This window comes from Miscanthus floridulus, unplaced genomic scaffold (genome assembly GCF_019320115.1).
Source record: "Miscanthus floridulus cultivar M001 unplaced genomic scaffold, ASM1932011v1 fs_644_1_2, whole genome shotgun sequence".
Lineage (NCBI taxonomy): Eukaryota > Viridiplantae > Streptophyta > Magnoliopsida > Poales > Poaceae > Miscanthus > Miscanthus floridulus.
The window spans coordinates 1-13,530 of record NW_027097052.1 but is presented as its reverse complement, the minus strand read 5'-3'; the positions used below and the strand labels follow the sequence as shown (position 1 = coordinate 13,530).

The window sequence follows — 13,530 nt, the reverse complement described above, 5'->3', positions numbered from 1 at the left end:
CTACGCTGTGTCCTATGGAAGAAGGGTGAAAAGCGCATGTTGTAAGCCTATGTTTTAAGTGTTTCAGATGTTTTCATAGGTATGTTCCATTTTTTTATGTGGATGTTGTAGAAGTAGATCGGGATGTTGCATATGTTGCAATGGTTGTACAAGTATGGTGCAACCTTTTGTTTCCAATGTTTCATCTGTTTGCCAGATTTATGTTGCAAGTGTGTCTATTTGGATGTTGCATATGTTTCACACATATGTTGCAAGTGTTTTATCTGAATATTGCGTATGTTTTTGCAATGGTTTCAAGTGTTTTTGCAAGTGTTTCCGATGTATGTTTCAAATGTTCCATCCGCCTTCATATATATATTGTAAGTGCTGCATCTGAATGTTCTAAAAGTAGATCAGGTGTTGCATCTCCTTCTTGCCTTTTGCTGCCTCGCCTCGGTGTCTCCTCCTGGCACCGGCTGGGCATCCCCCGCCCCCTCTCCCTCTTCTCGATGCTGGTGACGTTCGGGGCGGCGCGGGCCCCGTGTGGTCGCGCGAAATGGTGCGGGAAAAGGACTATAGGCACGGACGTTCGGACGCCCCGACCAATCGGACGTCTAGGCGCTAGCAAGCCCGTTCCTTTGCTCCTCATGGTTAAGGGCTTCATGGATAAGGGCCTGTTCAGATTAGATCCATTAATTTTAACAGATAATAGATAAAATTAGCACATATGGATCAAAAAGGTCCAACAATAGACTTGCTAACTAATAGCAAGTGGAGGTGCTAACAATTAGTTCATAGTTGATGAAGAGCTGTTAATAGATGCTAACAGTTCATATACACCTCTAGCCAACTATCCAATCACCTAATAGAAGGTAGATCCAAATTCCAAACAACACACGGTTAACAATTAGCTAATAGTTTATAGTTAGTAGCTGTTAGGTAACTAACTTTTAGTAATTGGGATCGAAACAAGGCCTAATCATTGTATTTAACTATTTATATATGATTTTGTGTGCTCAACTTTCAACATTTTGAAAGAAAAGTTTCAAAAATTCAAAATGTGCTTCAGGTTTTTCTAAAGTCGTTCATATTTTGTGAATAATGCTGGAATATGATATTTAGGGCCTGTTTGTAACTGCTTCGCTCCAGAAACTCCACAATGAAGCTGCTCCATGGTGGACTTGGTGGAGCAGAGCAGTCCGAAACAAGCCTTTGGTAGAGCTCCCACTAGCTTTAGCTTCTTGATGCACGCACCATCTCTCTTCTCTCCTCTCAAAGAGCCAGTCCAAAAGAAACTAGCTCCACCGCCTCTATGAGAGGAGAGAGGAGAGAGAAAAAGAGCTTACGTGAACAGCCAGTGGAAGCTGTACCAAAGGGGTCTTAAGATGTTGCAATAGCATTATGGAAGCCCATGAAAGGTACTCATTTCAAAATACTATATGAACAATAAACTGTACGCATCTGTGTGCTAAACAACATTATCGTGAATATTAGGGTAACACAGCATTATGTACGTTTTCTGTACAACAATGTGAGCATAATCATCCATGTCAGAGGTACACCACATAACTGCAAAGCCTGAACAGAATATGGCACCCATCCCACACTCAACATTTTCTTACATGAGGTGCTCCCTAAACACACATTGGACAAGAGTGAAATACAAGTGCTACCGTCACATCAACAATCCCAGTTAATTACAGTGTTTCCAAAACAACCGTTCTTGGGTGTCATCTTTCTAACGCTGTCCTGGATAAATTGGAACGTGCCTGGAGAAATGTGAGCTCTGTCCATTGTATTTACCTTTGGCGCCTCCAGTATCGACCTTGGAGGCGACAAGGCCCACTGCATTGCCCAGATTGCAAGGGGGCGCATATATATCAGTGACCTATAGTGACCGTCAATTGTCCATGCTTCTGGAGTTTGGAACCAGTACCTGAATTTGTTTCAAGGAAATTGATTATTAATTATTAGCAGAATAGATCGAATGAAGTGGCTCCATTTCTGTTACGAGATAGATTGATGACTGTACCAAATCCAAGAAAGTGTGGTACCCATAAAAGAACTAAATCTATTGCCAAGAACAAACAGAACATTACAATAAGTGACCAGTTTTACTTAAGGACTGGAGGGAAGCTATGATTTTGAGATTTAAACAGCTATTTGAAGAAACAAAAATAGGCTTTATATAGTGAGTCTCGATCATAATATACCAAAGGAGAATGCACAATAACATCAAAACCCTTTATGACTGTCACACATTACTTGACATTTGGATATCTCAAAGGAACTATGTGAGAATACATTCACATTACTGTACATCTCAAGTACTCCCTCCACCCAAAAAAGAGTGCAATTCTAGCTTTTTCCAAAGTCAATCAGTTTCAAGTATGACTGAATCGATAAAAAAAATATTTCCTTAGATTAATCATGGAATATGTTTTCATAGTAGAGAGACATTAATGTTGATACTATTTTCAATAAACTTAAGAAAATTTTACAAGCCAATCCTAGAATTGTACTTTTTTTAGACTGAGGGAGTATTGGGAAAAGAAGCATTACCCATAGCCCTCTTCAGACCATCCTGCTATATAAATGCCTTCTGCAGTAGTGAAGGCCTGATGCTCCATTCCATGGAGAAGCATCGTTGCTGCTAAACTATATGTTACTCCAGTCCAGATTTCTCTTGACTGCATACAGGTTTCATCTACCTTCCCATTTGGATGCATACCATTCACGGCTCCCATACGTCCTCCTTTCACCCTCATCACATTATAGTCAAATATTTTCTGAAGCGTGCATTTTATCCTATCCTCATCAAATAGAGGAGGTAAACCTGACGATGCTGTATACCATTGTCCAGCCAGCTGATCTGCCTGGATGGAGCGGCTATTATAACTTGTACCACTGTCATAATTGAAGTATGAACCATTCCATAACCTGGCTTCAAATACAGATTTAGCTTTTGCAAATCTTGTCATGCACCTCTCAGCATAATCATCATGTCCAAGGCTTCGGGCCAGTGCCGCTGCAGCTTGAAGGGCAGCAAGCCAGAGGCAACCACAATATGCACTTACTCCTTGAACTGTCCAAGCATCGTAAGTTTGATCAGGAAATCCATCATTTTCAATCATACCATCACCATCATGATCAAATTGTTCCATGTATTCCATAGCAGTACAGACTGCAGGCCAGACATCCTTGCCAAATGACTTATCACCTGTTGCAGCAAAATCCCTGTAAATCTGAAGCACGAACTTGGGATTAAGATCTTTCCATCTACTTGTATCATGTATGTTGTAAGCATTCAATTCATGCCAAGGATCATGTGCTCCAAGATCATGGGCGACAGCACCGATTACTTTACGAATACCCCAGGTACCATCAGCAAGAAATCTGACTCTTCTGTTATCTTCCCGCAAAACAGCTCTAGCAAAATCACGTTGAATGCTCAATTCAATCTTAGGAAACAGATCCAAAAGAGCAAAGGAGGCATAGAAGTGTACATCATAGGTGCACCACATGAAGTATTCTATTCCTTCAAGGTACAAAAACTTCCCAACATTTTCTTTGTCATCGATCTCATGTGGGTCAAAACCGATGAGTGGAACTGTAGAATTGCATGTGATATCATGAAATGGCAAGTTACTGTCTTCTGGGGGACTTGGATTCAACTTGTTATCAGCATCAGACACCAAAGATTCACTATCTGTCACGTACAGAAAAAAAAATGATTCACTATCTGTGAGTAACAAATACAGATACAAAAATTGTAAAAAGAAGACCAGAATATTAGTAGTTGTAAAAAATGAATATGTAAAAAAATTAATCATTTTTGTATTATCACCTTCTAAGAGAGAAGATATAATCAGACCAAAAATTGACCATCCAAAATATCAGAACAATGGGACTTGTATGCTCAGTGTGCTCTTGGATCAATCTAATATTATGTTCCTCATTTCTTTGTCCAAAAGCAATTTGATCTTTAAAAACGACTACACATCAACAAACACGCACAACTTCAACACAAAATTTACAAGCAACGCTTTCATTGTTACAGAATGTTTTTTTGGTGAACATGGATCAATGAAGAAAACGCAATTCACATATTGCCTATTAATTTTATACTGTTGTCCAAAAGGCACCACTCAAACAGAAGGTAAACGGAGGATGATTTCTTAGAAAATACTAGGTTAATTATTGCCGAAATCCAGTAATGTGTATACCAATATCATTCAAGCTCATTGTGTTAGTTGCAGACCTAAATATGGCGAATAGGACAAAATTGGAAGGGAAAGTGTAACAATATGCAGAGATTAGTACCAATCCAAACGGTTCCACCGGCAACTAGGAAGTACAGCTCATTAAAGAGTGTAATCTTGTACCTGCAAGAGTTAAAGATGATAAAGTACATACATCTTACCATGCAGATCAAAATCTAATAATACCAAACTAACTCATATGGTCTCTACAGAAAATATAAAGTACAAGCATGAATTTCACATAATTGATAATCAGGAAGTACAAATATGTCAGAAGCAATCAAACCAGTGGAAGTCATGCACAGCACAAGCACATACCATTCTGGAAGCCTCTCATCTCGGAGAATCGGGGTCTGCCACTTATCAATCGCTTCTTCCCAATGCTTATACTCTGAAAGTCACATTAATAAAGCAAATTTTCTCGAGTAAGAAAATAACTAGTAGAGAAATAAATACACCACAAATTAAAGGAAGCAGTAGAATTAATGAATGAATCAAACCAGAATATTCAAATATGAGAGGAAAGCTAAAAGGTATAATCATCATATGTTGAATTCATGACACGACTTGGGAACAAAAGTATATGTTGTGCAATATATGTTTACAGGAAACATACTCATCAAAGCGTCCTCTACCAAATTGACGGCTGATCTTGGAGAAGTTCCATAGAACTTTGTATATCTCCTGTTAGCCAGCATGAAATAAATCTTATTAAAGTAGCAGAAAGCTAGGAATCCAGGAGTTTTGCTATCAATAATACAAACCACATCACTACAGATACCTTAATGAAAGATAGAAGTATTATCAATGTTTAGCTCTTGTCAAAAGATAAGCTGATTAACAGACTATTTACTATTTAGAGTCTATGCACTGCATAATAAAAGCTGAATGGCAAATGGAGGAAAAGATTAACAGAGTGCAAAGACTATTCCCATTTGCATTGCCCAACAACTTCAAGGTTTGAATGAAAGTAATCAGAAAGTGTTTTTAACAAGTGCTCTGAGTTGTGTCGATCTTGGATGCGTCATGATTAACAGTTGTCACCAAATAAAAGTTAGGAATAAAGAACTTACCTGTAGTATGTACTCCCCTTTTTAAACTTAACCTTAGGAGAAGACCAAGCCAATGCAAATACAACTGTACATCTTCCATGTGGTTCAACCCAGGTGGAAGCAGAAACTGCTGCACAAACTGTATCGCCCAGCAAACAAGGCATGCTGGGACTAGCATTGAAATTATCTCGGTCAAAGGAACCATCCTTTAAACAATTAAACAATCAGATGGTATGATATGCACCCACAGTCATCGAAATGGCAAACATTTGGTTATTTCAAAACAGTTCCACAGAAGGTTAACCTTCTATGAATACAATAATCTTATCTAAAACAGGGAATTACAGGCAAGGAAAAACAAGGAAGAAAAGTAAAGATCACCTGGACCATTGTGCCCCACATTTCCCTAGCAGTAACAGAACTTTCTCCAGAAAGCCCAAAAACAGGCAATACTGTGACATTTACATTTTGATTTTCACATGCCGCAATTGCAAATGTTACAGGAGGATTGTCATTGGCTGTCCTGTGATGTTATTAATAGAGAATCAATGCTAGTCTTTAAGTAACAAAAAAATCATGTTGGAAAATATATGCAGAAAACACCATGTATTGAGCCATAGTTTCTTTATTTTTTAGGCAGAGAGTATGGATGACTTTAGATCAGCTATAAGTGCTTAGTTTCAAGATTGGACTAATCTGAAATATCCAAGGAAGTTCGCCAAAAGAAGAATAGAAAAAGAGTGATCAGTTGTTGACTTGCTTGTGATGTAGAAGAACACCAGAAACTCCATTTTTTCCTCTGCATGTCAAACAGAACACAAATCATTTCACTACATGGAGCACTGGCAATAGAGAACATATTAAGCTTTTGTGACATCATACGAACATGAATGGCTCATTTACGTGACCCCCACAATGATGTGAAAGTCCTCCTATAGAATTCTAGCATAGCATCAAGAATAGAGCATGATCAGATCCAACATATCATAAAATACAAATTTGGTGCGAACACCCAAGGAAAAGTAGTAGCTAGTACCGCCCAAGTCATCAATAGGCTAACTTTTGCCCTTTCCTTTCCAGTATTCACTAGCTGCAAAATATCAGTAATAAAAGTAAGAATGATGTCCTTGCTCGAATTGGAAGCTAGATCTTGGAGGCTGCTGTTCATAGCTCGAAGTCATGTGTGTTTCTTTGTTAAACTGTGAGTGTGTTGGGCTTGTACGGATTCTAAAACCCTTTCTTCTTAATATAATGATACACAACCTGCGTGCTCGAGAAAAAAAAAGGTGAAAAACTACAGTTAATATTAAAAAAATATTTGATCAAGGGGAGAGATATCCCCTTGACTTTAGTCTTAAGAAGGGGCCCACCGAACCTGGGAAACAGGCAGGAACCTCACGCGCGCACACTTCTTTGGCGGACGCGGAACCATCTGCGTTGTTTCAACCAGGGAGGTGGCCACACAACCATGCAGCACCAGGGATCAAACCCTGGTGGGGAGCTCCACACCTCATGTGCTCAATCACTGTGCTATCAGCACGTCTAACTACAATTAATAATGCAACAATAGTCACAGTTTAGTGACAATGCCAGTATGCCTCAGTGATTAAAGAGAGTTATGGATACTCTCACCGGCTCCATAAACATAAATAAGTTGGTATGCACAGAAACATAGGACTATTTAGAGCAAAGATTTTAGATTCACAGCTATATGAAACATAAAGTCAATGTTGTTTTTTCATCAAATTTACTCTGGAAAAGAAAATGAAGACTTACAGTATATACAAAAACAGAGGTAGGAAGACTGCTCTCTTGGTAATCATGGGGAATAAATGGAGATATTTGACGGCAGGATACTTTCAGTTCAGGATCTGGCTCACCTTTAAACCAAAAGAATAATAACACGTGAACCTCATTGCATGTTTACAATATTTTAAATGGTGTGCTACTTATTGAAGTAGTTAGCAATTATTCATCCTTGCCCAAATGAATATTTTTACAAATCTTTAGAAGTATCCTTCAAAAGTGACCACTGGATGTTCTGGGTCTGTTTCAGGAATTATTTTTATCTTTCCAATTTTCAATAATGTTTACTTTTTTCTATTTTTCTGTACGTCTGAATTTTTGTGCGCAATTAGTATTGACCTAGTGGGAATGGCCGAAAAAACGAATATAGATGGAGCAGTGGTAAAAGAGATGGTGGAAATTTTGTGATAGTGTGAAGGAGATTAGATCTCAAACTAATAGAAAAATAAATCTTTTCTCAGAAATAATAAGCATCATTACCATCATAAACAGTCCATGCTCGAGGAAACAAAGCATGATATGTTGAACGATCGCCCTTCAATTTCCAGTCCCAGGACGATATACCATCATCAGTAGATTTCCTAAGGACCAGAAAATTAAATAGAGGATAATTTCAGGTTGAATTGGTACTAGAAAAAGGAAGAAAGAAAAAGAAAGCTGGATGAACTCTAGGAAAGTATAAATTAACTGAATATATACAGTGATAAGACTAGAGCAATTAAAGGGCGTACCCAGTGCAAAGAGCTCCCGCTCTGTGCGGGGTCTGGGGAAGGGCGTCAGTGGCAAGCCTTACCCTCGCCTGTGCAATGCGAGGAGACCGCGACTCGAACCCGGGACCTTCCGGTCACAGGCGGTAAGACTAGAGCAATTCTCTTTCAAAAAAAATAAGACTAGAGCAATATCTTGATATCCTACCATGGACGATTCATACACCCATCCAGTCCTATGCACAGAAATATCATGTACAAACATGTGGGCCATACCACCACTAAAGCGGAAGAATATTGTTTGTGTGTTTGTCTCTAAGTGCTAGAGCCTGGCTATCGTGTGGGTGTGCAAGTGTGTCATGTCTTTGTACTGAACTTCTCCTCTTCTTAATTGAGCTCCTCTTCTTAATTGAGCGGCAGACCTCCTGCCTTTTCGTTCAAAAAAAATCCACCATAAAGCAGAAGAATACCCTTCTCCCATAAAATCCTGGACAAACCATATATTTCCTCACCAAACTCTACTTTTCTCAAGCACCCCATAAAAATCTCTAACAAAAATCCACCACCCACAATAAACACATTAACTTATAACGATTTTTAGTCCTATAATTCTCCATTTTTCCTAGCAGAACTTTTACCTACATCTAACATAAATACTTTCCATGGTTTCATGCCATTCCCTATTCATCTGCTAGTCAACACCACCAAACAAAGCTACAGAAGGCTATGGCATAATCAGGCTTGGTCACTGCCTAACGAGGCCACTTTTCCCTATCTCAATTTCACCATAAGCAGCACATATGAGCTCAGTAAAATAAGCCATCTGTGTGGCATCGCAGCATGCCAGTGGCATGGCCAACAGCATGGATGCATGGTATAGACCAAACATATTGACATGAGAGAGGAACTATGCGGATCAGGGCACAGCTTAATCAGGTGGAAATGTAAAGCAGACATTGCAGTACAAGAGGAGCTCAAGAATTGCTGCTCAGCATGCAGGGTAATGATACGTCCAGTCAACAATACATGACGTTTCAGACCAAGAAAACAAGCTGTTCATATATTGTTGACTTGGGGTAGTATAAATATTTTAATCCGTATAAAATCTGAAAGTATTTACCCTAAGAAAAATAAAATACAATGGTGGCACATTAGAAAATGTCATATCCTTCTTGCAAATAGAAATGTTAATGAAGATTACAAATATGATAAATGAATAGTACATACATCACTTGCACATATATTCTTAGTTGTGAAAAATGACGAGAACATTCCAGAGTTATGTCTATTTTGGGGAAAAATACCAAGCATAAGACAATATAAATTAAATAAACATGGAAAACAAGATTATGGTGCCCGCAATGAGAAGGATAAATAAGAACATCATACTTCAAACCACCAAGTTGACCAGGGGCCAAAACTGAAGCGTATTTCTTGTTTCCTCCCCGAGTGACAAAGATCTGCAATAATAAGAAAAACATAATGAATAAACATGATATGCTTGTCAGTCAAAATTTAGACTTCATAGCAAAAACCTGCACCAGTTGATTATATATACAAGCAGCAACTTAGGCATGTAGATAATAGTAACATCAGGAAGCTTAGTCAATACTCCAGACAGTAAAGTGAGAATGCTTAGATTTCAAACTGCTTTGATATTTTTGAAGGATCTCAACAAAACAGATTTTTTTTTCAAGATAACAAAACAGAATTGTGATGTATTGATGTCTCTTTTCAATGAGTTCATAATCTATAAGGGCCAGTTTGGCAGAGCTCCCGGAGCAGTTTACAGGCTGAATCCAGGAGAAGCTCTGCCAAATAGTTTTTTACTGAGAAGTGATTCTTTGCTGATTCTATGAAGTGATTCTCTAAAATGAACTAAGGGGCTGAGAGCTGAAAAAACTAGCTTCTTCCGATTCACTTCACGAACAAAATCACTCTATGCACATAGTTTATCGTAGAGAATCATAGGGAATCAATTTCAGTCAAAGAAGCACTTCTCACAGAGAATCGGCTTCCATAGAGCATCTAAAGCAGGAAGAGCTCTACCAAACTCGCCCTTAGTGTTGTTATTTTTATCCAGAAGTGCTATGCCAGTCTTGCAGTACAATGAGATTGTTGGCAGGAGTGATCAATCGTTTCAGGAATACTAGAAGATTCAAATCAGCAATTTGATAATGGGAAGAGAACTAAAGGAACGATTACCACAGAGCCTCATTTCAAAAGTACCGCCTACTTCTTTCTACTAAAGTATCAATGGAACAAGGAGGGGCATCTTGTGAAAACAAGCTAAGTGTTGAAAATCAAGTTTGAAGGCTTCAAAAATTAGCAAAGAAACTGTCTGGTGAGTCCATCTTTCTATACCTAATCAAAAGTTTCAAGGCGGAATGCTAGTCTATTTGCAGAAAGTCTGAAAGGACACACTCGGCATGAAAAAAGTTCACCAAATCTATTTCGTATAATGAGCCAAAATGGTTGGGTTTGAGCATGCCCTCTGCTAAAATTAGTATTTTTTTCTGAAAACTTGTTTTCACAAGCTTTCATTGTAGAATATATATTTTGATTGAGTTTCTACCAAGAACCTCTAGTTAGAAAAATCTAAAGATACAGCAGAAGAGTGACAAAGTTCTGGAGTTACCGAAAATTGATTGGCCATCACAGGTGACATTTCACAAGAACCAGGAGTTATCTGCCAATGCTTGAATTCTCCTCTAAAGCCTCTTGAAATGCTACCACTCCTGCAGAAGGAATGAATGTACACACTAAATGTTCATGAAAACAGAATGACACAAAGGCTGGCTGTAAACCAATAATCACACACCCCATCCCACCAAGAGGTACTCCTTGTGAGGCTGAGGGTCTGTTGCCCTCTCTAGTGAATGGATCGATTGGTGCTTTCTGCCAATTGGTAAGTTGTCAAGCTAAAAGTGAACTCTCAGAATAAAAGATCAACTGTAAAAGAAGAGTAACTTATAAAGTACATAAGGATATATGAAATGTGAAATCTACATATTACCCTTCCATGAGAAGCTTCTTCCCGAATGTATGACCAAAGTCGGAGACCAAGTTTCATCTAAAAATCAGGGGGGAAACACATAATTTATAATGTTGACTCCCCATGCATCACTTGAAGACTTCAGCAGGCTTAAGTAACAGAGAAGACAGGTACAACTTCCATTAACAAGGAAAGCTGAAAGCTGCATTTTTCCATACCATTCTAATTGCTTCTCTGAATGTGACATTGAACTCCTTCAATCTATTAGCATGACTACTTAGTTTCCTTCTCCATGCATGCTCCGGTGGTGAGCCATCATCAAAGTCCAGCTGAGCATTCCCAAAAGCAATGATCAATAAGAAATAATAAAGGTAGTCACAGCAGAATTCCACACCATACCCTGGACTACTCATATATTTTACTCAAAACTAAACCAAATCAAATGGGAAAATTTCTCCACAATCTTGTGATGCTTTCAACAAATACAAATGGTTAGGCAATTTGCAGTTTAATTTGGTAAGCCAATAAAATTCTTAATACAGCTATTAATGATGGAGAAAAATACAACTTTTTATCTGCAACAGTCAGTTAAACAACTCAGCATATTCATCGAGCACAACTTCCGAGCCTTTAAAAAAAACATTTCAGAAGACCCTGTATATTAACAATCACCATAAGCAGCAAGATAGCAGAAATAAGATATCACAAATAGATTAGCTCACTAGAATCAGCTTTATCCATCAAATCCTCTATGCTTCCAAATTTAGTACCAAGGCAGATATTACAGTTTTGTCATCACTTTCCAATAGGCGAGGCAATGTCTGCAGGCACTAGCGGTTTCAGGACCAATTAAAGGAAGGGGAGGGAGAAGGATCTTACCAATTGCAGCGTGCTCCGGCTCACGAGCTCATCGGCACGCCACGAGCGCTTCCTCCGGTAGAGCAGATTCCCGCTCACCATTCCGATGGGCTCGCTGAAACACCAAGTTTAGGGTCCCGGCTAAGCACAGAGCCGAGCTCCAACTTGAAGAAGCACTTGGAAATTATTCAAAGTTGGGAGAAAAATCGTGTTTTTTTTTCTTTTTGGTGTGTATAGAGAGAACGACACGAAGAAAGAAGCGACAATGTTTGACCCCAGGAGAGTACGATTCCCCCTAATCTGGACCCGAACTAACCAAAGTTCCAAACAGATTTGAAACCAGGAGGACAGGGAACGACTGTAGCTGAGCTTGTGCTATTAAAAGCCCCAAAATCGTACCAAAAGAAATCGCCACGACCACGAATTTACCAATAAATAAAACAAAAAAAAAACCGGCAAATCCAGCAAGAAGAAACCAGCTGCCCGCCAGAGACGAGGTGTCTACAGCTCGACGGAATTAATGGCTCACCGGCGACAGGACAATCGCCGGTTTGTCCAGGAGAGGCTACGAGAAACCTTTAACCTTTATCTTTATTTCTTTTCTATCTAGAAGAAGACCGTATAGGCTGATTAGCAATCCGGCGGTCGCTGTCGCTGCAGTTCTCCTTGCTGAGTCGCCGGGCCGGGACGGGACGGCTAGTCAGCGACGTAGCGAGTGGACGGCGGCGCCAGATCAGCAGCGCAGGTGTCCTCTCCTTGTTCTTTGCAAAGCGAAATCTTTGTTTCCCCTTTGACCCTTTCCGCCGGGTGGTTTGGTTCAATGAAAAGAAGAGCAAAGCAGACGTCTCCTCGCCGGCCGGCGGCGACGACGTGGCCAATTGAAACGCCTGTCGGCCGACGGCAAATGTGCCTTGTGTAGTTGTGTTCGTCGTTGGGATACGCTGTCGGCGGACGGCAAATGTTGTTGCACGGCGAACAAGGAAGACATATGTTCCTGCAGATATGCCGAGGGGAGGAAGTTGCTTCTTGTATCATAAGAAACGAGCGTACCTGCCTTACGTGTCATATTAGCTTGGTTCCAAGTTAAACATTATTATCTTTAATAATTATTTATTTAGAAATCCTTATTTACAAATTAACAATATATGAATTATATATTATAAAAATGTTTTTATAGTAAATCTAAAACATAAATCTTATGTCTTAACTCTATATAAATCTTTTGAAATTAATAATTAAAAATATAAATATTTGATTTAGGACAGAGCTAATAGGAGAAATAAAAAAAAAAGAGGAAGTCCACGGCAGGGCACTGGATTTCAATAACGTCTGTCACCCGGAGCTATCGGATGCTCACTATCGAGGCATCCTTTGTACAACAATGTAGTTGAGCCAAAACTCGTCCATTTGTGCTCCTGTCACTATATACGCTTAAAAGAAGATTAGACGGTTAGCAAAAGTGCTAGGATTAGTGTTTATGCTAGATAAAGGTCGTGTTCTGTGCTTGCTCTATGTTTAGGTCTAATGTTTTGTAAGGTTTGTATATGTTGAGCACCATGACGCCTGAGAGAAGGGTGAATTAGGCAATAAAAAAATCTAACTCTAAATTATGGTCTCTTTTTCTAACCTTAGCAAAACGTATAAAAAAAATAAACTATCTAAATATGCAACTACGATTTTGCTAGTGTGTTGCTATCTCTACCGTAAAAAGAGTTATACAAACAATGTAAATGCGGAAGCTAAAGAGTAAGGTAAAGATATGCAAACTCCCGTCGATGACTCCGGTATTTTTACCGAGGTATCGAGAAACGCGCAAGCTTTCTCCTTGTCCTCGTTGGAGCCCCTCGCAAGGGCCAAGCTCCCGATCGGGT

The 13,530-nt window shown here is 39.2% G+C and overlaps 1 protein-coding gene across 2 annotated transcripts; it reads right to left on the bottom strand.

Annotated features, from left to right (window-relative positions):
* Nucleotides 1–1,545: 1,545 nt before the first annotated feature.
* LOC136532507 (uncharacterized) lies at nt 1,546–12,640 on the bottom strand. 2 transcript variants are annotated; one of them, XM_066525098.1, is made up of 19 exons: nt 12,189–12,640; nt 11,681–11,774; nt 11,020–11,130; nt 10,823–10,879; nt 10,628–10,704; nt 10,445–10,544; nt 9,196–9,266; nt 7,580–7,680; nt 7,070–7,173; nt 6,330–6,383; nt 6,180–6,235; nt 6,054–6,092; nt 5,675–5,816; nt 5,315–5,499; nt 4,858–4,925; nt 4,560–4,632; nt 4,303–4,364; nt 2,542–3,688; nt 1,546–1,915 (listed from the first exon to the last, which is right to left on the bottom strand). In XM_066525098.1, the coding sequence occupies exons 2-19, from the start codon at nt 11,759–11,761 to the stop codon at nt 1,660–1,662; spliced, it is 2,784 nt and encodes a 927-aa protein (XP_066381195.1). In that variant the 5' UTR covers nt 11,762–11,774; nt 12,189–12,640; the 3' UTR covers nt 1,546–1,659. The 2 variants fall into 2 exon arrangements, with proteins under 2 accessions (XP_066381195.1, XP_066381196.1); XM_066525099.1 differs by lacking the exons at nt 10,823–10,879; nt 11,020–11,130; nt 11,681–11,774; nt 12,189–12,640 and having other exon boundaries at nt 10,638–10,704.
* Nucleotides 12,641–13,530: the final 890 nt, after the last annotated feature.

What these genes read in the sequence shown, in the direction of transcription:
- LOC136532507 (XM_066525098.1), bottom strand. Translation starts at nt 11,761, where the DNA reads ATGGTGAGCGGGAATCTGCTCTACCGGAGGAAGCGCTCGTGGCGTGCC. An exon ending in TGATGGCCAATCAATTTTCG is followed by an intron (nt 9,267 to 10,444) that starts GTAACTCCAGAA and finishes TTATTATTGCAG; the next exon opens with ATCTTTGTCACTCGGGGAGG. An exon ending in AAGGGGAGTACATACTACAG is followed by an intron (nt 4,926 to 5,314) that starts GTAAGTTCTTTA and finishes GCTGGCTAACAG; the next exon opens with GAGATATACAAAGTTCTATG.